The 27,551-nt window shown below is 39.7% G+C and overlaps 3 protein-coding genes across 3 annotated transcripts; 2 read left to right on the top strand and 1 right to left on the bottom strand.

Moving 5' to 3' along the window:
* Positions 1-5,849: 5,849 nt before the first annotated feature.
* Positions 5,850-7,326, top strand: GCK72_023043 (uncharacterized protein; the record flags this gene model as incomplete). Its single annotated transcript, XM_003095819.2, has 4 exons — positions 5,850-6,034; positions 6,108-6,207; positions 6,312-6,415; positions 6,720-7,326. The coding sequence occupies 4 exons, from the start codon at positions 5,850-5,852 to the stop codon at positions 7,324-7,326; spliced, it is 996 nt and encodes a 331-aa protein (XP_003095867.2).
* Positions 7,327-8,903: 1,577 nt separating this feature from the next.
* GCK72_023042 (uncharacterized protein) lies at positions 8,904-9,179 on the bottom strand (the record flags this gene model as incomplete). Its single annotated transcript, XM_053735199.1, has 2 exons — positions 8,904-9,093; positions 9,142-9,179. 2 exons carry the CDS (start codon positions 9,177-9,179, stop codon positions 8,904-8,906), a joined length of 228 nt encoding a protein of 75 aa, XP_053578765.1.
* A 5,159-nt stretch (positions 9,180-14,338) lies between these two features.
* GCK72_023041 (uncharacterized protein) lies at positions 14,339-16,368 on the top strand (the record flags this gene model as incomplete). The annotated part of the gene is made up of 8 exons (XM_053735198.1): positions 14,339-14,372; positions 14,417-14,532; positions 14,580-14,678; positions 14,726-14,753; positions 15,201-15,310; positions 15,355-15,453; positions 15,499-16,204; positions 16,262-16,368. The coding sequence occupies 8 exons, from the start codon at positions 14,339-14,341 to the stop codon at positions 16,366-16,368; spliced, it is 1,299 nt and encodes a 432-aa protein (XP_053578764.1).
* Between the last annotated feature and the right edge of the window lie 11,183 nt (positions 16,369-27,551).

Below are 27,551 nucleotides of genomic sequence, written 5' to 3'. Positions count from 1 at the left end.
TGAGGGGGGACAAGGGGTACAATCCTTCACGGGTCACGTTCCGGATTCAGGTATCAAAACTACAACTGACTTTAGAACGAGAGGAAAAGGATGACATTTCCTCTTCGCGGGCAAACGGGGGAATACGAGGGAAAGCGGGTAGATCAAAAAGGTAGATCAAAAATAATATAAATCTTTGTGACTAAATAAACAACGTCACAACACTGAATTTTAATTCGTCTAAATCCACCGCTTTACATCTATGGATCGAATTCCCCCAGCACAATCACTGAAATCTCCCACCGCATTCATTTCCACCGTTGTACTGTGTATTGCTGGACTTCAGTATTTTGGCATCAGCATTAGTCCCATTTATGTAGCCTGAAATTGAGTAACGTTATATTAATTGAATGGATTTAAATCAAGTTCCCAGTCAGCTTGTGTGAAAAACGGTTGATAACTATGATACCACATTCAGATCATGCACGAAAAAAATGTTAGAGATATTGTATCAAACTGAGAGAGAGCTACTTAAATAAACAGACACTTAAATGTCTCGTTTTGATCTTCAGCATTTCGAGTCCATTATCTAGTCCAGATTAAGTTTGTTTACTATATCAACACGTTCATTCACCTCATTCAGTCATTGCCAATCGATATTCCCACTGCTAACAATTTGTTTAGTGTTCTGAAAAACAAGTATTGCCCACGGGTGTTTTCATATTAGAAGAACAAAACTATGAGGAAGCAATCACCTTGAAGAAAATCCAGACTTGCCTCTTGAGAAGCCATTTGACAGTCGGACGAAGGAAACGCATGTTGATAACGTCAATTCAGCACGTTATGGGATTTGCGGCGTTGAACTGCATGCAACCAATTTGACTAACCAAAGTCTCACAGTTGTTGCCTGAAAATTGGAATTTTTTTTAAATCGAACATTATTTATTTTCGAAGCAGAATAATAAAAATGTGTTTTGAGTTATAGAAATCTTCAATTTCATATGTCAGCATATACACATTTATAAACAGCACGAGATCGTGACCAAAATTTGAACTAATAGTTGAAAAGTATGAATTGATTAATGCATTTAGCAGCACCAAAATAAAATCATTTGGATGTTTACTTTGGAAAACAGCACTAAACGTAGGAAGATGGTTTTCATATACGGCATGGTACAATTTCCAAACATTTTTTTGGGTTCCTGAATCTCTTTGTTTTGAAGTAGGGCCCCAGTTACTCTTTAACCAAAAAGAAAACAGGATTTTGCCAAATAAACTCAAGTTCCGCAAGGCAGTGGTTTTTTTAAAGTTCAACCGAGTCAGACTAATGGCATTAGGTCATAAATGGCATACTTGTCAAGGCCCGGGCCGGGCCGGGCCGGGCCGGGCTTTTTTTCCAAAACTTCAGGCCCGGCCCGGCCCGGCCCAAAGCCCGGCCCCTCAGGCCCCTCTTTTGGAGGGAATTTTTTTTTTTCAAATTTTTTTCAAAATTTTTTTCTAATTTGAGTAAAGGTGTACTAAGGTCAACTCTGATTTATTTCATAGAATAATGTATGTGTGTCTGAGTTCATTTTCATATCGAAAAAAATGTTCAAAGGATTTTTTTAAATTTTTATAATATAATTACTTTCGCCATTTTTCTATTGTTTTCTTCCACGGCTACAGAAATGCTCAAACTGTTTCACCGCTCGATCTCAGCGGAGTTTCGACCGAATTTTTATATTCTTTCGATATGGAAATTAACTCACGAAAACACACAGATTATTCTGGGAAAAAATCAGATTTTACCTATTTACACCTTCAAGTTTTCCATTGCCGGAGGCGTCTCGCTGAAAAATTCAGTCAATCTTTCGAAAAGTATACTAAATCATCATTAAAAAAGTATAAAAAACGAGTAAATTGGAATTTTTTCCCCATGAAAAATTGAGTTTTTGGAAAAAAATTGAAAATTTTTCTCAAAATTCCCATATCCCTGAAAAGAGGGGCCTAAGGGGCCGGGCCGGGCTTTTTAGGGGCCGGGCCCGGGGGCCGGGCCGGGCCGGGCCCGGGGGCCGGCCCCTCATTTGACAAGTATGATAAATGGAGGTATGTATGATGCGAGAGTTTGATGAAAAGTCTTCTAAGAATGGGAAAAGTGTTGAAATCTTATTTTTTAATTAATGCAACTTACTTAGGCGCCATTTGTGAAATTCGAAGCAAATCTATTTCCCGCGTCATTCTCTTTCAAAATTATAATTCTCTCCAAAATTGTCACTGATATTGTTTTATCCCGTCCGCTGGATGAGCCTCTCTTACTCCCTTTGAATGTAAGGAAATCGACTAATCCAAAGAAGTGATTGTAGCGAGCGCAGTCGATTTTTCTGAAAACGTTACGTCGTGTTTATCCTTTGATTCTTTCTTTCGGTCAGTTATAAAATCTCCGACAATTTCAATCAGTGTTATAATGAAAGTTTTTGTTCTTCTTTGGTTTTTTAGCTTGATCAAATAGTATAAATGTGTTTCCGAAAATCAGGCTAGCTCAACAATTTTTTCAAATAATTAAAATTACATCAGCATCATTGTGAACCGTGGTTTTCACTCTAGCCAATTCTGATGGTGTTCCACTTTGGCCCGTTTGATAACTCTCTTCAGTTTTTTTTTCTTGAACGCATCAATATTAAAGAATCCGACTTGGTCGTAGTTCAACGCTCTGAAAATTATTAGGATTTTTTGTTATGAAGTCCAGTATAATTTTTCAAAAGGCTCGTCAACCCTTGAACTCGATTCGTTGTTTCAAGACCAACAGATAAGTTGTTATCATATTGTCGTAAAACGTATTTTTGTATTTTAAACTTATTTTTCGCTGGCTCGGTTTTAGTTTCAGGAAAACAAACAAAGTTCACATAGCTCGCGTTTGTTAAACGTAACTATTTTCCTTTCGTTGTCTAAAATTAGTTTGAGAAATAAGTTTTATTCAGTTTAAATTGCAAATCTTACCTGGTGAATCTCAAATAGGAAGGCTGTGATGATCGAGTTGAATTTTTAGAGATTTTTCGGCGAGTAAAACACAGAATGTGCAGTGTGTTAATATACAAGGTTACGTCACTCTTCTCTCTCTTCCTCACCTCGAGCGGAGAGGAACTCACAGAAACACACTATCGAGACGGACTGTCGCAAGTCTGCGCCTCTTTCTTTTGGTTGGGGGGAAGTATATGTCGCATCGGGCCGATCAGAGGGATCGTTGCCCTCCAACCAGCTGCGTCTCTCACTTTGAACACTCTTCTTATACTTGATTGATTTGACTCAACGACGTTTAGTTGTTTGCAACGCTCCTCTCCGCAATATATGAGTAGGCGAACAGTGATCCTTGTCTCAATAGAGAGATATTTTTTTATTCTGCGTCTCCGTTTTTTTTTCTGTAAAACGAGGAGAGAAAAGAAAAGGAAGGAAACGTTTTGGTGGGGGATCATGAAGAAGAGACACTGCAACAAGAGGAACAAAATAGTTACGGATGAATATTTTTTATACACAAGTATATTGGTTTTGAATGTAAAAGTGAACAATGACTGTAAAGACGACAGCTCAAAAACTATTTTGCACCTAAATTGGTTGATTTAAGGGAGAAATTACTTTGTCGATACGTAACTTGCTAGGGAGTGTGCGTACAAAAAGTTGTCAACCACAAAAATGAAGCTCTACTTTTGGTCTCTATAATTTATTACTAATGTACTTGATGGGTCAATCAGAATTACCATGACACACCATCAAAGTTCGGCAATTTCAACTGAAAATGGCAAAAATTGATAGCTTTTTGTCCGGTACTGTAGGACAATGTGTGCAGCTTAGTGCTCGATGTTTACTCTACCTTCAAGATAAAGTTAAGCTAAAATTTTTTTCAGTGAACTTTTTTTCTTGTCTCCACCCTTTTCGAACACCTGACCAAGAAGAAACGAGTTTCAAAATGTTGGAAAAGTTTCTTGGAAATCGAACCCAAAAATCATGCGAACAACTGTTTTTCTCTACTTTTGATCTGCTTCACAACGTTTGAGAGAAGTTGAATGTTTTGTTCGTGACAGATGACACGTTGACATGAAAATAAAATAAAAGAAAGACTAGACGCTCATTGATGCTTAATTAATGAAAGAACTTCAGAATTATTGAATGGTATCACCAGAGGCTGTCAACATCAAAAATAGAGTTTTGTGAAAGTTATCTAACATATTGGTAAAAACAGGAATAATCAGGTACAGAAAATGTAAAACACAAAACGTTAGAATGGTTTTGTCTGAAAAACGTTTAACAATGAGTACTTACGAAGAAATAAATAAAAACAGAAAACGGAATCGAAAGGAAAGATTCTAAAAAATAAATTATTGCAAAGTTGAATTTGGACATTGGAAACATTGGAAACGGTTGCTAACAAATCGACATTTCTGATTTACCTTTCAACCTTTCAGATCCTCTCAGATTTCTTTTTTTCTTTGTAAACCGCGTAAATTAAGCAAAACCGGCTAACAACAGTTAGAGCCACATCAACTCTCTCCTCCCCGTCTTATAATTATGTATTCTAATTGTCTCTCATTGTCCTATTATGTTTATATTCAGCCTGGTCAAATCACCATTCTTGTGTACTGTATGTTATTTCCCTTACTAAAATTTGTATATTTTTCTTTTTCACGATTCTGGAATTAAATTAAAATTAAGTTTACTAGAGTTTGTTTTAAAAATTCTTGACACTTCGAGCTTTTGTCCGACGACCCACAGTTGGATTCAATTCTTGCAGTTTATCTCTCCATGCTAATTTTGAGACAATCATCCAAAGACATATATTTGAAATTATTTCAGTCTCTTGATGATCTTTGATATGGATCGCCTTAGTATGAAAAATAGTTTACCGACTCTCGTCAGACTCGGCTTACTGACAATGAAGCATTCTTTCATTGCATCTACTCTCCTCGAACTATGTTCTATTTTGCCGAACAGTTGCTATTTCGATGTGCTCTAACCTCGATCGTTCAATTTTTTATGTATTTTGTGCCTTCTTTACAGAAACACTCTCTCCGATGCTTGTTTTCTGTCTGGTGAAACTTTCCTTCAGTGCATCAACGCTCCTCGGACTTTGTTTTATTTTTTGGAACAGTTGGTATTACAACTGTGCTCTCCCTTCAAAATTTTAAGATCATGGACTTTTTTTTTGTATTTTGAGGTGGAGCGGAACTGCTTCACACTTTTTTGATTAAGAAACCGTAAGTGTTACACTTCTAGACATTTAAAAAGTTACTGGACCCACTGATCCCTTATTTTGTTTTCAATTGTCAAAATCTGTCTACCACGTTCTATATCAAAGTTACTCCTTTCCAGATCGAATTTTCATTTTAGAAACATTTAGCTGTCACTTGCAAAATTAAATCGCTCAAAGCTTCGCATTTTTCTCATTTATCAATTTATCACTGAAATTTTCGAATATAATTTCAAGGAAGTGGTATCAACTCATAAAACACAAGATTTTTAATGTGTCTTAACGATTCTATACTTGATGCCCAACTCATGTTGTTTTATATATTTCTATTCAGCTTGAAAAAAATTCTAATTTTTGTCGGAATAGCCAAGTTTAATAGCCGTTTTATGCTGTTGACTTTCGTCAGATCTTATAGTCATTTTGTTCATGTTTGAGGTCACTCTGCTGAATTTCAAAATGTCCAATGCATTCCTTCTGTTGGGGAACTCATATCTTTCCTTGGAATATTTCTGAAGTTCTTTCGTATACTTTTTCTTTTGACAAGTGTATCGCAAAAATATATTCTTTCAGCTTTTTTAGTTTCCTTGTTATCTAAAAATATGAAATCAAACATTTGCCCAACAGCAAAACTTATTTTCGTTTCAGGTTCAACATGAAATACAGTCTCGCACTCATGACCGTCCTTCCGTTACTGCTGATGCTTTTCAAAGGCAGTATTGGTCGGGAACAAACCAAGTCATGGCTCAGCACCACTAAATTGGTTTTCGATGGAACATTCGACTGCCCATTGAAACAAACGTTCTGTTTCACAGGATTTTATGTGGGATACAACAGGATGTAAGTTAAAAACGGGGGTTTCTAAAACATCTCCGCCCGTTTGTCACTTGAAAGACTAAAGAAACAATTTCAGTCTTGCTGATGATGATTGGATCCATTTGCCATTCCGATGCGTAGAAGGTTATAGCCGTCATCTTGCCCAGATTTCATTCAACGAAACTGTTGGAAACGTTGTAAGTTAAAAGGGAGAAATGTAGGTTGGACAGTGTTTATACATTCCAGCTTCGATTTCGTTTGTTTCTTTCAGTTAAGATCATACTGATTAATTCTGTTTCAGAAGAAACACTACACACCACGTCTCAAAGTACATCATAATTGTTCTGATGACGGCAAAACACACTACTACTTCAAAAACTTCGTCCAGGTCAATGCTAAACGGAAGTAAGTTCAAAAATAAAGTACACTCAGTGACTAGTGAGACTGAAAACAAAAATCATTAAATGTTTTTAACACAGTTTTTAACGAAGAGTGTTTGTTACAACTTTTTGTTCCTTTTTGAAAATAAACTAAATGTTTCTTCTCAAAAGTTTCTATCATTTTTCAAAAATATGTTCACTTGATAAAATTAACATGCAAAGTGAAAGAAAAAGGATTTTTAGTTTATCTTAACAATTATTTAAAATTTACCAGAATATTGAGCCTGCTTTTCTTCTTTTTATAGAAAAAGTTTTTTGAAATTTTTCAGTCTGTATTTCGAAGAATATCGGTTGCACATGCTCAATCAGGGATCGCTCGGCATCTTCAGTGATAGTGATCTCCGCTTGAAACGGGACAGACAGAGATTGAAGAAATGGTTCCACTCTTTGCCTTACCATTGGAACAGTACACTTGATGGATACCAACCTACTGAAAATTTTAAATATCTGGTCAAAGGAATACATGTCCTTCCATTTGGAGAGCTTGAAATGAAGAAATTTGAGCCAAAGTCAAAAGAAGAAAAATTGAAAAAACTTGATGAAGAGAGGATTCGACTACTAAAGAAAATTTCGATAGAAGAAGCTCAGAACCCAGGGAAAAACAATAGTGAGAGCGAGTGGTCACAGGTAGAGGATTACAACAAGACTGCAGAAAAAGAGCCGAGCGTTGAGGATGTCATCTTAGCGTGGAGAAAGAGAAAGCAAGAAGAGAAAAAACGGACCGAACCACAATTTGCGAAACAATTGAAATGTGACATGAAGGTTGCAGATAAGAAAACAGACAAACGAGAAAATGTGGCTGTCGAAGAGAAACCATCGACGATCAAACTCAACAAAAGAAGTGACCAAGAAGAACGCAGCGGAGAAGATCCATAAATTATTTTGGTCACTCGAACTCCGTATCGACCAAAAAGGTATCATGTTTTGCCCCTTTGATAAAAAATAACGGACTTTGATAATTTGTAAGTAGTATTCTTTTAAAAACAAATGTCTCTGAATAATTAGAGCAGCCTTTGAATTTTACTTTTGCAGTTGAAATTTCATTTTTTAAAGTATTTCGTAGACCGGTTCATTTTTCAAAACCATCCTTCTGCTAATTGACCAATTTCAAAGTAAAATTATCTCATTTTTCACATTTTTTAATTGAAAATATGGGCTAAATAGTTGCAAATCAAAATATAAAACTTTGAATGGGATCTACGCATTCTCAACATTTGTTATTAGATGACCAATCTTCTGTTACTCACTCCCACAAGATCCCAATTGTAAACCATCAGATAGGCTCTGCATGAAGTCCATCCTTCTAAAGTTTGTTATTCCTGATTGAAAACAATGAAACATGATATTTTATTAGTCTATGCTGTTTTTCTTTCTTATTGTTAATTGTGCTATTATTGCGAAAAAAAAGTTAGATTTATAGAGCTCCAATAATGATGTTCGTTTGACCCATGTTTTCTTGATTCACGAATAAAAATTTGATGTGATCCTACTTCAACTATGTGATTCTTTTAAAAAATGAACAGATGTCACGTTTCATTTTCTTTTTTTTGTTTTTATCAATATTTTAACATTGTGCAAACACGCTAATAATAGAAACGGGTGGTCTAAAACCTCAAGTATCTTGAACATTTAGGAAACGCTGTAGGCGTTGTAAAATTAGAATGGTGGTGTTAAGAAGAAGATTGAGCAGCCATCAGGGGTCAGGCTAATCTCTTCGTTTTTCACACTCGTTTTCCGTTTCTCTTTTCTGGTGGAAAATGAAAAGACATGGCAACCACGCACTCGAGGATACCAATAAGAGGAGAGAATCGTAGTTATAACCACCTTTTCTTCTTTTTGGTGACGTCTTCTCTTGTTTTATTTTCTTTTCTTTTTTCTTGTTGAGTGAACAAGATTAAGAAATTACTTCAAACGCAATAGTGAAGATGGGGGTTGATCAAACTAAATAGGATACCAAAACAGAATGGAAAGAACAAGTTTACACTTAAAAATTTAAAAATTTGACATTTACAAAAGAGGATTGGATGATAAAAGAATACATATCCAATTTTTTAAAACCACGTGGCTAGAATAATTCAAAGCACGTGTTCAATGAGCTGTGTAAAACATTTATAGAAACATTGGGTCAGAAAAGAAAAAAAAACAGAAAAGAAAAAATTGTGATGAGCGAGTATTGGTAACATCAATAAGACGGAGTGTAACTTTAAATAATGATGGACTTACGAAAACCTTAGAAAAAAATCAAGGGATTTTGACAAAGTTTAGTATTTCGAGAGGTTTTGTAAATCATTGTTATTTTGAAGACATGACTAACCGTCTGAATAAATTTCATCAAGAATAAGAATTAAGATCAGTAATAAATAATGCTACGTGACAGAAAACAATCAGCTGAATTATGATTTCAGATACTTGAATGTTTAACCATGTGTACGTGTACTACATTTATAACTTTTCTAACTCATGGTGAATAGATTCATGCTGAACTTGTTTTCCACTTTAGATCTGCCGCCGCCTTTCCCATTATACATCCATTCTTTGACAGCGTCGGAAATGTCTTGGAAGGTTTCATCATTTTCTATCATTGGCTGATAATCTTGGTCTCCAACATCAGAAATATTAATTGTCAAGTTTTGAGTGAGAATTCTGAAAAGATTTTTATGATTTTAGTTTGTTTGTTATGTAAAACACTACGTGTTGTTTGGTCTAACTTCTTCGAATGGGTGGAACATTTGAAGCACGGCAGCAGAAGTCGTACAGTTGTGAAAAAATAAGATTCCAGATTCAAATGATTCCTGAATATTATAATAATCTGGTTATTGTAGAAAATCACCATTATTTCGACAAGGAGATTTTTCATTGTATTTGCAATGAAATAAAATCTAGATTGAACACTGCAAAACCTCATCACGTCTTATAGACTATTTTTCAATTGTTTTCTTTAAAATTCTTCAAATAAGAGAAGTCAAGTCTCGAAAAACCGTTGTCACTCTTTGAGGGCAAACACTTACTTGAAAGATGTTATCCACTTCTTCAAACGGGGAATCTATCTCAAGTTGCAATTTCCCACTTTTTGAGCAGAGAAATGGAAGACGAAAAATGACATTGTGCCCAATACTATAACAGCAGCACCAAACATTTAAAATTGCATGAATAATAGAAAACTCACTAATCTTCTTCGACGACGACTCCAAAAGTACAGAAATAATCACTACGGCAAAACACGGTAATATTGTGTGAAGCTTCAAAAGATTCCTGACGGCGGATGAATTCGTCACCCAGAACCAGTATCAAAAAAGAAAAAAGCTGTAATTTCATTTTTAGTACATGGTTCATGGAAAGCTAGAAAAATAAGTGTGAACAAGCCAAAAGATGAGCTCCAAAAGAGGGGAAGCATTGTGAGATCAGATGAATGAGAAACTATTAATCTTGGACACCTGGCATGAAGTAGAAGACCAAAAATTATAAAAGAACCCCCAAAACAGAATGAAAACCATTTTTCTTATTTCTATTTTTGAAGACGTCTGACAGGAATTGTATATTTCACTTTAAAGTATGAGTTATTAACAGAAATATCTGAATATTGTTTTTGGATTGACAATAACTTTCGCTGTCATGTACTTCTCAAGAACATGAAACCATTGATAATATGTACATCCGAAATGAACTGTTTTGGCCTGAAACTCAAATATACCCGATTTATCGAAAATTCTTTAAAACAAACACGGCGCAAGTGATTTGGTTTTTCAATTGGTTCTTGATTCCGTTCAATAACTTTCTATAAACCCATTTGATGATCATCAGCATTCTCTAAAAATGAAAATGAGGTTTTTCGTGCATCAGTTCTGTAAAAGATTATACTTCTTCTAATCGCAGATACGTTCGATAACTTACTCCCGCCAGCTGTCTCCCAACTGGCTCTACCTGTTTTCTCTCTCTATTTTTACACACCACTCATTTATACGGTGATTATTAAATATTGAGACTCGTGATTCCCTGCATAGAAAAAATGTGAATGTCCCAAGCAGAAAATAACTATGATTTTATATCAGTGCAATATTGCGACCAGCTTTTGACAAAACAGTTCAAAAGTTTCATAGAAGCACCCACAATGGCTGCAAGTGTAACCTTCAGTTTAGAGAAAATGAGCAAAATAGCGAGTTGTTAGAATAAACGACAACAAAATAAACAACATAATTGAGGAAATCTTTAGCGTTCCTCATCAAAATGCTTCCGTTTTGCTAACACTGTAACTATCATTTTCTTTTAGATTGGAGGAATCCATGAACCAATACGACAAATTAGTTGTTTTTTTTTGCAGTATTCTTTGCCTTGTGGTTCAGTTTTTATATAAAATCAAGTGCTTTCCTTCCCCTCAAACATTCTTCTAGAAACTATCAACAAAACCACAGGTTTTTATCCCTACCCTTTTTCGATGAATGAAAGATCATCTACATCTTATTTCTTCCGCGACACTTTCCCCTCCTTTCACGATTTACTCGCAGCGTAATTAGTTTTCCATTTTAAGGGTAATAAGAGTGAGACATAATCTTCTGGTAGAGCCAGGTATAGAGGTTGTGTAATCCCGTCAAAAAAGATTAGTGAATTAATATTACACTAATCTTTTGACTGGATTTACAACACTTACAATAATTGTGCCAACGCTGACAGTTATTAGGTAAACTAGAAACAACCAAAGAGTTTCATCATGTCATTGAATGTGTCGTGACGACCCGTTTAGTACATTATTCAGGCAAACGCATGTTTTGTGTTGTTACTTTGGCTATCAAACTGGCACAATTAAACAGGAAATTGTAAAAATATGGAGCTGTTCTCATTCGTTAAACGAATTTTTTGAGGGAAATGTTTATATTCAGCATCTCAATAATCAATATACGTTATACTAATAGCAAAACATTTGAAGATGTGTAAAAAACTTTATCCTACAACATCGATTTTGTAAGCACCGTTTTCTCATTAAGGATCGCTTCTACTGATTTCATATTATTGAAAAGTGAAATAATTCTTGAGATTATTTATTTTAGCCTACAAAGAAATAAATTCAATACTTTTGATGTTTTAGACCGAGGTCTAGACCAAGGTTTAGACCGAGGTGTTGATCAAACTGTTAATGAGTACATCCATGCAAAACTCAGAAATTAAGAAAGATGATTCTTCAGACGAGCTTGATATTGGGTGTTTTAATAACTCTGCAGAGCAGCATTTTTTCACAGTTGTAATAAAAAGGTATACTTTCCTGAATGATATTATTTAAATAAATCAATTCCGTTATAGATTTTGATAATACATCGTCCTGTCTGAAAATAAGACATTCTTTCAATGTTTGAAATAAACAATTTATGCAAGATAATTTGATGCTGCTGTTTGCATGCATTCCTCCCCACAATAATTACTTGATTTGGCCATTAAGCTTAAATTTTTTGAAGAAAACCTCTAGGTTGCAAAAACTGGATCAAGTCAATGGGTCACTACGCTGCAATCAAAGTTAAAGAAGTGGATAAAACAAATCGATAACACGTGGTGCTTTCAAATGCGGTGTCCGATACGGCGTTGCACACTTCCTGACTAATCCCTCTCTAATCTCCCTCGAATCCAGGAGTATATTCAACGAGAAATGCCCTCATGTGTTGTTTTAACTTTTCAGCTAGAATTGATTTCCTATTAAAAACAAAAAAAAACCTTAACAAGTGCCCAAAAAGCATGATGATCATAAAAACTTTAAAAAAAACTTATCACATTGAATAGTTTTCATATTCCAAATAAAAATTACTTATACAGAAAGAAACGAATTATTTGCATTGACCACTTACCCTTTTCAATTGACCACTTACCCATATCCTGTTTCCCATAAGTATTATTTTGAGAGTTCGGATTGTTTCATAGTTCTACTCTTTGTCAAGGTTACATCAACAAATCGATTTGGAATCACTATGTTTAAACCTTTCGACCAATGAATACCTGAAATTGGGATCAATAGTAAAATCTATGTGACTAAGAACATGTGTATTCTCAGTTTTTATTCTTTTCTTGAGGGATATTGCTATGGTTCTCAAAAATATTTTGTTTCAGGATTTTTGCTACTCTAAATCACTTTACAAGGGAACCCCAAGCACTTGCAAGTTTGGAATTTGATGAAACTTTGGTGGGAGGTCAAGGACCACTCCAATAGAGCTCCCACAAAATATTGGAATCCGCCCGACACTCTGCTCTGAGTTATGGGCTCTCAAAGTTTGGCTCAGATTTAACACAGTAAACCTCATTTCCGCACTTCTCAACAGTTCCCAAAATGTCACTTTCCTCCTTTTGCCACGTTTTCGGCTGGCCGAGTGGCCGAGGGGATGTCCGTTGAGTTGGTGATGGAAGGGGGAAGGGATCGACCCCATGCCAGGCATTTTGGTTTTTTTTATTTTTTGTTTTTCCTGGGTGGACAGTTTTATCATTATTTGAACGCTCTTTGGGATTTTTTTATATTGTCCTGTACTTATTTTACCATGAAGTGGCATTATTTGAAATTTTGGAAAAACTATTTTTTGACCAAAATTTTCAAAGTCCCTTACCAGTTGTGTGCCAATTTTGCACAAAAAAATTTTCATCGAAATAATACTTGGGAATCATCAAAGACAGTACCCATGAACACATAGTGTATGAGAAACATACGAAGTGCATTTGATCAGTTCTCGGTAAAAGTTTTGGATAGACTTACAAACTTGGAATGAAAAATTTCCACAAATCAGCTCCAGGGCTGGATATATTTCACGTCTCTCATACACTATGTGTTCATGGGTACTGTCTTTGATGATTCCCAAGTATTATTTCGATGAAAATTTTTTTGTGCAAAATTGGCACACAACTGGTAAGGGACTTTGAAAATTTTGGTCAAAAAATAGTTTTTCCAAAATTTCAAATAATGCCACTTCATGGTAAAATAAGTACAGGACAATATAAAAAAATCCCAAAGAGCGTTCAAATAATGATAAAACTGTCCACCCAGGAAAAACAAAAAATAAAAAAAACCAAAATGCCTGGCATGGGGTCGATCCCTTCCCCCTTCCATCACCAACTCAACGGACATCCCCTCGGCCACTCGGCCAGCCGAAAACGTGGCAAAAGGAGGAAAGTGACATTTTGGGAACTGTTGAGAAGTGCGGAAATGAGGTTTACTGTGTTAAATCTGAGCCAAACTTTGAGAGCCCATAACTCAGAGCAGAGTGTCGGGCGGATTCCAATATTTTGTGGGAGCTCTATTGGAGTGGTCCTTGACCTCCCACCAAAGTTTCATCAAATTCCAAACTTGCAAGTGCTTGGGGTTCCCTTGTTAGTGTATGAAATCTTTCCATTTTTCTAGTTTTTGCTTTTACTCACATACCGCTTCCGTGTATTTCATTCTTTTGCTATTGCAAAGCCATTTTAACCTCCACACACCTTTTCCGTACTTAGCTAAGCTCCCCAACTAATAAGAGCGAATGAGAAGAAGGTAAGGATTATGAGCAGCTGCCGCAAGACGTTCAATTTTTAATTAAGAGTTCCCTTCTTCTTTTGGTTACGCCCATCTCACTAACTGGTTCTCTTTTGAACGAAAATAATGACCATATGCGTTTGGTCACAGATACATTTGAACTTTTGTCAAACCGAATCCTCTTTTTTTCCTTGTCCCTTTATTTGTTTAATTTCACTTTTTCTTATAATGGTCTATTTCAGTATTTTCGCTTTATGCTTTCTCACGGGATCGACGCTATTCTAGGAGCTAATAAAAACTTTCAAGGTGAGATGATTGTTTTTAATAAAAATCTAGTGAACTATTTTAAACTTTATGATTTCACACATCTCTTTTACAGGTTCTTTTCCTCTTCTTTTCAATCGTTCCTCTTCCATGACTTCGGAAAATTTATCTAAACTCCCTCTTGGTATCACCATAGGGAATTTTCAACACAATACATTTCATTTCCAGATGCAAAAGTCAATTCGTTCAAAAACCAAATGAAGCCAATCCTACTTTCTTTTCTGACTCCACCACTTGTAAGCAACCGCCAACAGTCTCGTACAACTATGAGTGAATGTTTAAAGGTATACTTAAAGCATTTAAAAATAATTGATAATCGTTCATGATACAGAAATACAGGAACCAGGAAGACAGTTTAAGGTCACAAGTAGGACCAATACTGATTGAATATCTTGCAGATATCATAATCATGCTCATTGAGCAAAATGAGGTAACATTCTCAATGATAGAAAGATAATAGTTTTTGTTTCATTTCAGACTCGTCTCAACTATACTGGAAGTCCGGGTACTTTTGAAAATTTTTCATGTTTTAAAAACTATAGCCGTGTTCAGGGTGAATTCGGAAACCACTCAGAGTGCTACTGTCAATCAAATTATTCAGATCTTTCACAGTTTTTAGTCATTACCCGGCTGCTCGGCCCTTTTTTCAAAATCTTTCGAAATTTGTTTCAAAAATTGTCAAAAATCCCTTGCACACTTGAGTTTCCATCGATATTTAAAAACATAGTGGAATATTCTAAGTAAGTAACCTACTTATTTACTAGTAAGCAGGTTGGCAGTGACTTTCCGAGTGGTTCATATGACAAATCGTTGTGCACTAAAGTCAACCGACAAAAAACTTGGTCGTTTCGTACCACATACTTTGTAGCAATTTATTATAGACGCACCTTTTTTCAGAACACTTGCACCAAACTTCAAAGTTTATTTTCTAAAACTTATTTTTGTGTTTCAGCAACTGCCGCATTCCAAAAACAATGGTCAGACAGAATGGCCGTGTTTCGGAGTACCCAACAGATCCATAATGCTCCCCTTGCTCTGCAAATGCTGTCCGATTTTACCGGGGTAAGAACTTTCATTTGTATGAGAATACCATAATTTTGTTGAAGAAATTCAAAGAATTATCGGAAAAAGATCAAGGATGTCTCTGGAACTTTTTTAACACTCAGATTGTTACACTGGCTAGGCTTTTGATTCACGAAAAAGAGGTAAAATAAATAAATATTCAAATAATTTGAACAATGTGTATTTAGTCAGGACGAATCAAAATGTCGGATCATTATTACACGGAATTGAATAAACTAGGAGAGAAGGATCAGCAAAACGAAAAAATTATAGAGGAGCTGAAAGCCGCAATGACAACATCTAATAGCAGCATCGCTGATGAGAAGATCAGATTTTGTAAACTAGAACAAGAAAAAAGTAATCTGTGGTCGCAGTTGAGCAAAACGCAATCACGTGTTGGCATGCAACGTGAGGAGATTGAGAAAACAAAGTTCAAAATGTTAAAATTGGAAGAAGAAGTGAAGAGACTTTCTGATTTGCTTGATCAGAAAAATAAAGAAATGATCAACTTGAGACATGCCACTGAATGTTACAAGAATGAATTAGAAGAGAATCTAGAACTTGTGGCAAAGCAAGCTGAGCAACTGAAGAATGAAAATCAAGCACTCAAAGACACTATGGCTTCATTGAATATCATCGTGAAAACTACAGCAGAATATAATCAGACTGAGGTTGAAGAACCGAAGAACCACATGGCTGATAATGTCTGTCTCATAAAACAAGTCAGGGATCAAATTGAAAAGAAGACAAACGAGATTTTTGTCGCTTATGATAAATTTGAAGAAACTGGAATTGTCACACAAAATAGTGAAAAACTCACAAATCGTGTTCAAGTTTGCTTCAATAAAAAACATGATTCAAATTATCTAAGCAACAACAGCCACCAGTTTAAAGGTAGGAATGATTGTGAAATTGGAAGAGCTGATAATGAGGCCAAATTTATGTTTTCAGGGCCCGATTCTACCAACTATAATGACAGCTCAATTTGTTCCCAAGTTTATGATAATGATGGTTCTGAGCCACCAATAAAAAAGTTCGGAAAAAAATCGAACCGATGAGAGCTGAAGATTTGGTAAGTGTTTCCTGCATTTTGTGGAAAAATAGTCAACATTTTAGATGAAATTCATTGGAAACAAATAAAAAATCTGCTAAAACCTTTACCATTCGCCGTCTCTCAACTTTATTCCTCTCCTTATTCCTAGCCATTCATATTCGACACCACCTTCCTTATTCTCTATGCTACTCAATTTTTTATTAATTTATTAACTAAGTTATTCCATTGATAGATTACCAAAACTAGAATAAAACAAAGTAATATCTCAAAAAATTGATTTTGTCTGTATAGAAATCAAAAGAATTTTTGTGATGAAAGAAGAAATACATTTTCCACCTACCCGGGACCTGTGGAAAGGATATTGGAAACTTTTCATATTTTGGATATAAAATTAAACGTGAAATCATTTCTGTACAAGTTTATTAGAAGTACAGTGTTCTCCCAACTGGGCTCTACTGAAACTTACATGTTACTGAAGAACGCTTAAAATCTTCTATTATGTACTCAATTTTGTTCAAACAATTCGATATTGTATTGTATTTATTCTTGTTAAAAGATTATCAATAAAGAGGCAAGAGGCTGAGAATAAGTCCATCACCAGACCATTGAGAGGGTGGGTTAAAGTGGAAAATAACTGAAGCGCTGAATAGAAGAAAAGAGAAACCAGCTGCCAAGAAGACAGATATGAGGAGGTTGCAATTTGAGTACGAAATTTTGGGAACGAGCAACGAGCAACAGAAGTCAGTCGGGAGCAGCTCCATTCTCATTTTGAGACAATGCTTGAAATGTATTCAACTGAAAATGTGAGTTTTTCCAATTTCAGTCTGAATTCTTCAAAAATTGAACAATATTTCAGAGTGCAGGAAGGAAAGCACTCACTAAAATTGAAAATTCACTCCATTGCCGAAGAAGTATCATTTTATCTACAATCTCATTTATCTCCGATCTCATTGCCCCCAACATTCAATATGCTAATAAAAGTTTAAAAAAATATTGCATTCATAAAAATAAACCAGAAATTATTAGGACAATGTTCCTAGCCTCTTGAACTCATTTCACCGCAGAGAATACTGTGATTAACCACACCATTGTTGATACCAATTCAAAATACATAAGAAAAAGCAGGAGTAGTGAAGTGAAAATATTTATTGAAAAATTATCTAAAAACAGTGTGATTAGAACATCAAAATAATACATATCAAATACTAAACTAAAAATCCTACAAATAAAGTTTAAAAACACTAAATTAGCTAAAAACAGTGTGATGGAAACATCCAAGAACCAGTCTCATATTGATTCTCTGTTTTCTTGTTCGATGTTGCTCCGGGTATGCTTGCATAGGAGTCGGCCTTCGACGACTACCAAAACTTTCTGAAAAACGTTTAATTTTGAATGATGGGTCTCAATAGCGCCAGTTTTGTAAAGAGTTATATGATCACATTTTGCTACGGGTGTTCTGTGAGCTTTCTGTCTGGAAATTATTTTTTAGACTAAATACGTGTTATGTTAATTTGAAATTGCCAGGCAATTGGAGACTGCTGCTTTATATAGGAATTTCAGGAATATTCAAAAAACTAGTTCTCGAAATTTGAACCATAAGTAACTTGAAAAATATGAATATTTGTTTTGTGTAAAACGACATATTGCGCGTAAGGTTCTCAGGATTCTAAAAATTTTTCCGACCGTGAAATTATGGATAAACGCGATGCATCTCCTCAATTATTAAAAACAGTCTCAAAATAAAGGAGATGAAATGTCAGTTAAAAAATTGATTTAAACTTTAACCAAACTTCAAAATGTTCGCCCATTTTTGGAAAAAAACTAACTTCTATTTTTTCGAAAATCAATTATTGAATCCAAACCAAGTTGAATTAAAATATAAATTTTAACGTCCCATTTTTTGGGAAGTCAAATACCATCCATAATGACAAAGGGAGGGGGAGGTTGGAGGCTGTGGCCACCCCTTCTGTCTCCAGAAGGCCGCCGGTAATGTGCCGAGTGGGGTGGGAACATGGGCCCAAAATATACTTCCGTATTAGGTGGTTCAGAGGTAAAAGGAAGTGTCCCGCTGTACAGTTAACACGTGTATTAAATAACCGATTTATTCAGGGGAAAAGCATGACCCGCGAGGGACTGCATTAAAAACCTGATCGATTATTTCCTTTAGGAAATTACATGAAAAGGGAGAAAAGAAGTAAGCGAGGTATTCGAGGAGTCTCTCTGGGGATTCCTAGCTAGTTAAAGCTTAGGGGTGTCCAGAGGGACGCCGACGAGGCTCACGTACAACTTCTAAAACAAACAACAAAGGAGAATTGTTAAAAAAACAAAACTAAAAACAAGACTGAATAAATTATAATTAGGCCAGGTCGTTGTTGTCGGTCAACTACGGTTGCACTCGTTTCCTGTGTGTCGTCGCGGCGAGACCAGTGATGTTGTTAATAGCGTGCGCCTTTGATAGTGGAGACGCAGACAACGATTATGGCGGTGATTTGAATTGAAAGGGAATTGCTTCCGCTTCCAATGGAGTTAAAGAAACAGGGAAAAAGGGAGAAAATAACAGAAAGTAAAATATGAAATAAATGTAAACTAAATTAGAATAATTTAGAGAACAATTATTACATTTTAGTTTGGAGTGGGACAGGACCCTGATTCGGGGACCAGGAGACTGTCAACACTCCGGGGGGTCTGAGGCTCGGCGGCTTGCGTTATGTTCACATAACATGCAAGCTTGGCTTTCGCTTTGCGAGGGTTGTAAGGCCGGACACGGTGACTGGGTAAACGAGCTTTCGCTTGATCGACGCCGTCAGGACGAGAAGACATCATTGGATAACTGGCGCCCGGACTCTGATTAACAGTGTCTGGGGGTCCATCATCACCATGAGAGATCGCGGAACCTGATGACTTCGCCCTGTCATCCATATTCTTGACTTTGCGTTGTCGAGGGGCTTTAGGATTAGAATAGAACTTTTCAGAATCGTTAACAGATGTGTTGCGATTAACATCCAAGCTAGGAACTCTCCGTGTGGCGCCTTCTCCAGATGCGCCTGAACGACTAGCATCTGAATCCGGTGCTGGAGGAGCTCTCCTAACTTTGGATGCGCCTGATCGACTAGCAGCCAATGTCGGGGTTTCTCTCGTAAAACCTTCTTCTGATGTGCCTGAACGACAAGCATCAGAAACCGGCCTTGGAGATACTCTCCTTCCAGAGGATGTGCCTGAACGACCAACATCCACGTCCAAAACTGTATCAACTGGTGTAGCCGAGAAATACTCGGGTCCAGATGACTTTAGTCCAATCCTATTCCTGGGTGCGCCTGAACGACTAGCATCCAAGTCCGTGGCAGATTCGACTGGCTGAGCACTACCGGATCGAGGTGTACCATCAAAGGCTAAAGAATTAGCTTTTCGAGGGATACCACTATCGGGGAAGTACTCGGAACCAGATGACTTTAGTCCAATCCTTCCTTTGGATGCGCCAGTCCGACCAGTATCCAATTCCGGCGACTCTCGTGCATCTCCCTCCCCAGATGTGCCTGAACGACAAACATCTGAAGACGGAACTGCAGCTGAGCTGCCAATTTTGGAGGTGCCTGAACGACTAACATCCAAGTCCGGACCTTTAACAGATGGGGGAACCGCTCCTGACCCCATACTATCCCCTAGTGGCTGAGATTCAGAAACTAGTGGAAGCAATGGATCGATGAGAGGCTCGGTCCCATTAGACTTTAGTCCAATTCCTTCTGTAGGAGTGCCAGAACGGCCAAGCCCTACATCCGGAATCTTTGAACCTGCTTTATCCAACACTTCGCTGACTCCTTCAACTGGAACTTTCTGCGATTTCTGTCCTATTACTCCGTTCTTCGACTTGTTGTGGCTTTTGGAATGAATCGGGAACGTAGCGATGCAAGGGGGATCCGGAGGGGTCCGAGGATCAACAGATTGCTCGACCGGCTCGAGAGCTGGATCGTCTTCCGAGGGGGAGACTTCGAGGGGAATCAGATGATTCACTGGCCGCTCATAGATCTTACCTTTGCATCTAACAGTCGCTGCGCGGATTTCTCCAGAGTGACTGCTTTTTAACGTCTCAATTACTCCTAGAGGCCAATTGTGGCGTGCGAACTTCTCAGTATAAATGAACACCAACTGTCCAACACGAGGTTTTAAAGTGGATGTACGTTTCTCCGGATGGGTGTTCTCCTTCAGATAAGCCAGATACGCTCCTGACCAAACATCCCATAATCTCTCCAAAACCTCGTCGAGACCCGCGAGGTGATCGAGGGTGCGACGCTCAGTTATCGAGGGATTCCGTGATGGATCAAATTCATCGCCGGGATTCAGTCCGTCACGTTCCGAGGGAAGATCGATCAGAACGGTCGGGAGTAAGAAATCCATGGGACGAAGAGCAGGCAAATCTTCTAGTGAACGAGGGTTGGGCGTCAAGGGTCGACTGTTCAGCATAGATTCTACTCGTACTATCACGTGAGTCAATACAAAGAATGATTCCAGATGCTTGCCGATTTCTTTCCTCAATTGATGCTTCACGATACCCACTACCCTCTCATAAATGCCACCCTGCCACGGTGCGAGAGGGGTGATGTACCGGAAGTTGATCTCATGATAGGCAAGAAACGTGGTGAAGGATGTACTAGGTACATAATTCCTCACGTCATCCGAAATAATCTTTGCACCGAGGGTGAAAGTACGGGCATTATCTGAGTAGATTGAGGCCGGCACTCCCCGTCTGGAGAATGCGTTCCGCAATCCTAGCAGATACATCTCCGTCGTCCCGTCAGGAATTAACTCGAGGTGAGTTGCCCGTGTGACGAGGCAGGTGTATACCAAGACATAAGCCTTGCCGATACAGCTACCATCATCTAGGCGATAATTCAGCGGACCACCATAATCGAGGCCCACATGCTGAAACGGAGTAGACGGAGTTGTACGAAACCGTGGGAGCGTTCGTGAAAACGGATACTCAAACGGCTTGTTGTTAACCCTTTGACAAGGAATACAACTGCGGATTACAGAATCTGCAAGTTGCTTGTCCGCTTGGATCCAGTATCTCGTTCGAAGCGCTGCTACCAGATATGTCGCCGGTAGATGCACGTTTTTAATGTGCGTCTCCATAACGACCAATCGTGCTAGCCGATGCTTCTTATGAACCAGAATTAACTTGTTAGTATCACTAGCAAGAACTGGCGAGGGAACTCTTCGATGGGCTCGCCAGAGACCATCGACGCCGAGGACTGGATTCAATTTGGACGAAAATTCCTGCCCAGAGCTAGCCGCTTCCTTATAATGTTCAATGAATACAAGTCTCCGAGCTATCGCTCTACTCTGTACGCCCAAATCGGGGGTACCGAGGGATTTTTTGGATTCAATGAATTCCGTCATGATCGGACTCTTCCACACGTGACGTTTGAACAGCTTTAATAAGCAGTTCAAAGTCGAGTGCGTAAATGACACGACTCTGGAAAGGGAGTGACTTCGCTCGAATGGAACGAAAGAAACGTACTGTTCCTTACACTGAGTTGTAAGACACATACCCCGAAGGGCTTCAGTCAGAGCTTTGAACTCTGCCTGGTCTGTCGATTTCTCGACAGTGTCTACCGATTTCTCAGCAGAACAGTCTACCGATTGCTCAGTAGGTTTTACCGATTTCTCAGTAGAATTTTTGTCAGATTTCTTTCCTGTCGTGATGATTTCCGAGGAAATAAGTTCACGGAAGTCCGAAGGGCAAGAAATAATGCCTTCGAGGCGACAGGGCCATGTATCTGGATGATTCGTTAAGAAGTCCGGGCCGCGAAACCATAAAGAGCAATTCTTTAAGTCTTCGCTTCCCATTCCTCTCGTAGCAATATCAGCCGGGTTTTGGTCAGTGGGGCAATGATGAAAGACTGATGGAATCTCGAGGGATTTCAATGAGTCGCTCCTATCATTAATAGCCTTAACACGATTACTGACCCAGCATTTCTTTTGCTCGTTACGAAGAATCCAATACAAGGCTACCATCGAATCAGAAAAGAACCTGACGGAGCGTGGGTGCTCCGAAACCATAGCGTTAACTACAGTCATTGCAATCCTCGCACCAATCTCAATCGCGAGTAATTCGAGACGAGGAATGGTAAGAGTATTACAAGCCGATGGCTTAATTTTCGATTTTGCGGTCAGAAGACCTACCACGGGGTCCCGGCCTTCATACTCATAGAGTATGTAGACTGCACAGGCATATGTATCTTTGGAAGCGTCCGAGAAGACAAGAAGATGGCTCTTCTTGAACTTACCACTAGGTCTCAACATGCGAGGAATCGTAATTGATGACTCGGAGAATTGATGCCTAATGGCTTCCCATCGGTTAAGAAGGGAACGAGGGATTTTCGTCTTCCAGTCGATACCGTCATTCCATAAGTCTCGCATCAATAACTTGAACGAGACCAGCAATGGAGCTAGGACGCCGAGGGGATCGAAGGTTTCAGCCATGCGTGAGGCCACCTGACGTTTCGTCGGGTGTGACTCCAGCAACGTTGCTAGTTTCACCGTATATGTATCTTTTACAGAATCCCAGAGATAACCGAGTAACTTGATCGTCGTTTCACTTGTGATCTCATCCCGAGGGAATTTAGACATCTCTTCTTGGCAATTCGTGATATACTCTCGAAGACGCATATTCATCGAGGTGAATGCATCTCTTGAGGCAATCCGAAGATCCTGTATTTCCGCCTTATTGTTCGAGGTAATCATTACATTGTCGACGTATATGTTCTGCCGAATCCGCTCAGCGATGCCGTCGGTCATTCCATTTAAGTAATGATCGATAGTGGCAGCGAGGAGAAACGGAGAACACGTCATTCCAAAAGGAATCCGAGTGAATCGGTACTCAATAATGTTATCACGCACAGGCGGTTTCGTTATATCCTTTATCCAGATAAAACGAGTACAGTTCCGATCCTCGGGCACCAGACGTACCTGGTGGAAGGCTTTTTCAATATCAGCCACCACCAGGTAATCCGGTAAACGAGAGCGAATGAGAATGTCGAAGAGATCAACAAGCATGGACGGTCCAGGGTCGAGGCAGTCGTTAAGACTGAGCTCGCCCCCTTTCTTACTGCTCGCATCGAGTACAATCCGCAACTTTGTCGTAAGCGAAGATTCCTTCACTACGACTCGATGGGGAATGTAATACATTGGATCTGTATTGTTATCCATCTCCGGTGTGACTATTTCAATAATACCGCTGGCTAGTTGCTTTTTTAGGATCTCATCATAATCTTGCATCAAATTCTTCTTTCTTTTCAGAGAGAGAATAAGCTGCTCTAGCCGTTTAGCAGCAACTCCACGGTTTGACGCGAGGCGTTTCTGCTTCCCGTTCCACGGAAGGGATACCATAATGATACCGTCTTCAGTGTACCGGATGTTCTTTTTGAACTCGGCAATGAGATCCTTTGTTTCCGTCTTTTTACCCTCAATCGGCCCAGGTTCCTCGATACCCAAATTCTCAAGATTCCATAACTGAGAAATCTCCGAGTGGAGACGCTCGATGGGATCCTTCGAATCCGTCTGAGTCATCAAAGACCCGATAAAGCTTTCACAATGAAACGCTTCAACTTGGTCGCTGCTGATCTCGTCCGGTGGAAGTGAGGAACGAGGAGGGGGAAAGATGATAGGAGCAAACGGTGTTAACTCCACGAATCTTTCGGAAGGAAGCAACAGCCTCTTCGATCTCCCTAATAATCGAGGTAATAGGTCGTTACCCAAAATCATATCAATGAATTGGCCGTTAAAGGCTTGATCCAATGACAAGGCATGAGTATCGACGTGATGGGCTCGAAGATGACTAACATCGGCTGAACTCAGACGAGGGCAGACGAATTTAGTCTTCGGAAGACGAGGGGCACCAGCGATGAGCATTGAGAAAGGCTCACCATCTGTATGGAATGACATCTGGTAGATATTCGACTTTTCAGTAGTGGTTTTGCTATATCCCGCAATTGTTAGAGTTCTAGTCGCTAGGATGTCCAGACCAAAGCGCTCTGCGCTCTCGTGAGAGAGAACAGACAGCGTTGCTCCGGAATCAACCAGTGCTAAAACCTTCTGACCGGCCGTAGTACGTAATGCTACGAAAGGCAACTTTGAGATCTCTGTTATATCTCCCACGAGGGATGCGTTATAAAGGCATTCCTGTGTGAGACGTTCGAGAAATAGCGGCAAACCCCTACTGATAGACGAATCTCCACCAGAATCGTGACCCGAGGGTCGTTCTAGAGACGCTGTTGCTGGCGAGGCAACAGTTGGACTGCGGGCCAAGGGCGGCCTAGAGTCAACCTCTAGAGAATTATTGCGAGCCCCCGAAGGGGCCACGAAAAAATTCTGACAACACTGGAGCTGGGGCGTCGGCTGGATAGTTTCGGGGGTCCCGGTAGTACTCTTTCAAAGTACATCCTCCGGTATTGTGCTTGCCTTGACAGTAAGCACAAGTACTGAAGCTCTGGCAATCTTCGGTTCTGTGGTTTCGCTGAGCACAATTGTGACACGAACCGCTAGAACGGAAGAACTGACGAACGTCGTACGAGGGGAGAGCACATTGAAGAATTGAGTGTCCGGGGCCACAGATGAAACAACATTTCGAGGCAGCTTCAGAGTCTCGAGGGAAGGTATGATGAATGAATCTTGCATCATAACCTCTTCCGTACTTGTAGCACGGTTCGAGTTTTTCTCCGGGCTGCCCTTTCATGCCAGGAATCCGAGGCTTTGGCTGCACTGAAGCCGAGTTGACCGTGGCTGCATTTCCTTGACTCCGAGGAGCCTGATTTCCCTGGTGGAACGTCTGCTGGGTACCGAAGTAGCCCAGGCTATTCCCACCAGAAGAGCCTTGGTTGTCGAATTTACTCTGATTTACAGAATTGTTCGACTGATTTGAAGTCTGCGGACCCTTCCCTCCTTTGCCTTTCTTCTTCGAACCCGACGACGAGTTATTGCTAACGTTCGGCGCGTTCTGAGACGAAGAGGCCGGTGTTTTGGTACTAACGGTACCCGCACCAGGAGCGAAATTTCCATTAGGCTTCGTAGGTTTACTCGAGATCTGGGATGTAGCCATTACTGACTCATCCGGTATCTCTTTCAGCCTCTCAGAGACATTCGCAGCTCGGTATCGATCAACAAAAGCATGATCGTAAAGGAAACGGTCATATTTCTCCATGATCTCATCTGCCGAGGGTTGCGAACCGTTGTCAAACAACGGTCTGATGATACGAATCATCTTACCCGGTAACTTTTCCATGAAGCTGCGTACAAACGAGGTGGTATTTACATCCTCCCCAAGATCTCGGAGCGTCCGGATGAGAATTCTGCTCTCCTGAAGCTGCCGAGCTGCACGTTTGTGGTCGGTCTCGTGGAACCTAAGCTGACTGAACCGCTTTAGGGCTTCTGTAACCTCCGAAGTATCTTTTTCGAAGCTGCGTCGAAGATCTTTCAAGATAACTTCGATTGAATCACGAGGATTCCTAAGTTCGCAGTAGAAGCTCTTAGCGTCTCCGACAAGCTTTTTTTCCAAGAGAAATAACCGCATCACATCGGAAAGTCGAGGGTTGTTCATTCCAAGTGATTCGAACGTTGTCATAAACTTCTTGTATCTGAGCGGGTCGCCAGAAAACTTCGGAAGAAGGTCATCCAGGTCGTAATAAGACAACCATTTACCATTCGCCGAGGTTCTCTTGCTTTTTTCGGTCGCACGACGCTCATGGTCAGCTTCCTCATCAGAGGATTCTGACTCTCGAGCTCGAGGGACGGATTTCCGGGCAGATACGATGTGTTCCTTCTCGTCGCTGTCAGACAGAGACGGGAAGTTTGACTGAATTCGTTCACGAGGGGTCGATGATACTACCGGGGTATCCTGGGTCATGAAACGTCCACCACTCTCTGAACGTTTCTCAACGAAACGTCCAGCGAAATATGGTGATGATCCGGAACTCCGAAGAGGACACATGTGTGTCTCATGCTGATTCGACATGCAATGAACGCATAATCCGTTCCTTGCCAAATAGCAAGGCAGGTCTGAGCTCTTACATTTGAAGAGCTCATGTCCTTCCTCACAGACCGGGCACGCTATCGGTTGTCCATGGGACGCCGCGTTCGTGTCCGCTCTGATCGAAGAACGTCTAGAGGCTTCGTGGTTTTCGACACTTGAACGAGTGTGCGAGGTAACCACAGGAGGAACTTGCGTTCCACCAGAGTTGTTGACTCCGACAGTCGAGGGTTTTTCAATCAGATCAAGGTCCTTGATGTCGTCATCTTTTGGGTGGACCGATTCCGCATCCGAAAGGTCTTCTTCGAATGGTTCTTCTCCGTCCACGGGTGAATTTTCCACATCCTTTGAAATATCCGCGGTTTCCGTTGGGGATATCTCTCCAGCGAGGTAATCCTGCTTCTCGAGGGCTGCTTGCAGGGCCGTGATGGCGTCTTTGATGATCGGCAGGTTGTCAGTCCGTGGTTTCAGGTCGAGATGAGCCTTAGCCACTTCGCGTAGGCGTTGACGTTCCCGGTTGGACAAGAGTTCGTCGATATTCTTGACGAATTCGTAGAAATGCTTGTCCGTTTCGATCATTCCCGCTATGACCATCAACTTCTTTCGCAAGTTGTCGATAGTCTTGAGCCCGAGAGCATCATAGACGGCCGAGGGGTCGTCCATGAAATTGAATGCTTGCTCCGCGGTTTTGAGGCCGGCGGTGCTTGCACGAGTGATTGCGGTCTTGACGTTGCGCTGAGCCGTCTTGAAGTTTTCCGAGGGCGAACGTTGATTGTTCGATTGGCCATCTCCAGAGGTCGTCGGCAGTCCGTTCCGCGAGGGTTGTTGTCCGGTACCAGACATGGTTGGTTGTTCACAAAAAGGTTGAAGTCGAAAGCTGAAATTAAAATAATATTCTTAAAGAGAATTGAGACCGGACAGCGGGGCTAAAGAAAGATTAAAAAACAGAGAAACAAAACGCTAAAAAGTCCGCTCCTGTTCGGGCGAGTCCTGACGTCCATCCACGAACTGATCACATCCGAAGCTGAAAACCAGGCTACACAACAAAACTCCGATTGTAGCTTCAGCTGTGTTCAGGAAGCCGATGAGTCAGATGAGCTCCGAGACGTTGTCTTGGTAGGACGAATACCAAGTCATAATTGGGCGCCTAACTCTAACTTAGTTCA

The sequence above is a fragment of the Caenorhabditis remanei genome, chromosome X (genome assembly GCF_010183535.1).
Source record: "Caenorhabditis remanei strain PX506 chromosome X, whole genome shotgun sequence".
NCBI lineage: Eukaryota > Metazoa > Nematoda > Chromadorea > Rhabditida > Rhabditidae > Caenorhabditis > Caenorhabditis remanei.
The sequence above is the reverse complement of the archived record's forward strand: the minus strand, read 5'-3'. Positions and strand labels throughout refer to the sequence as shown.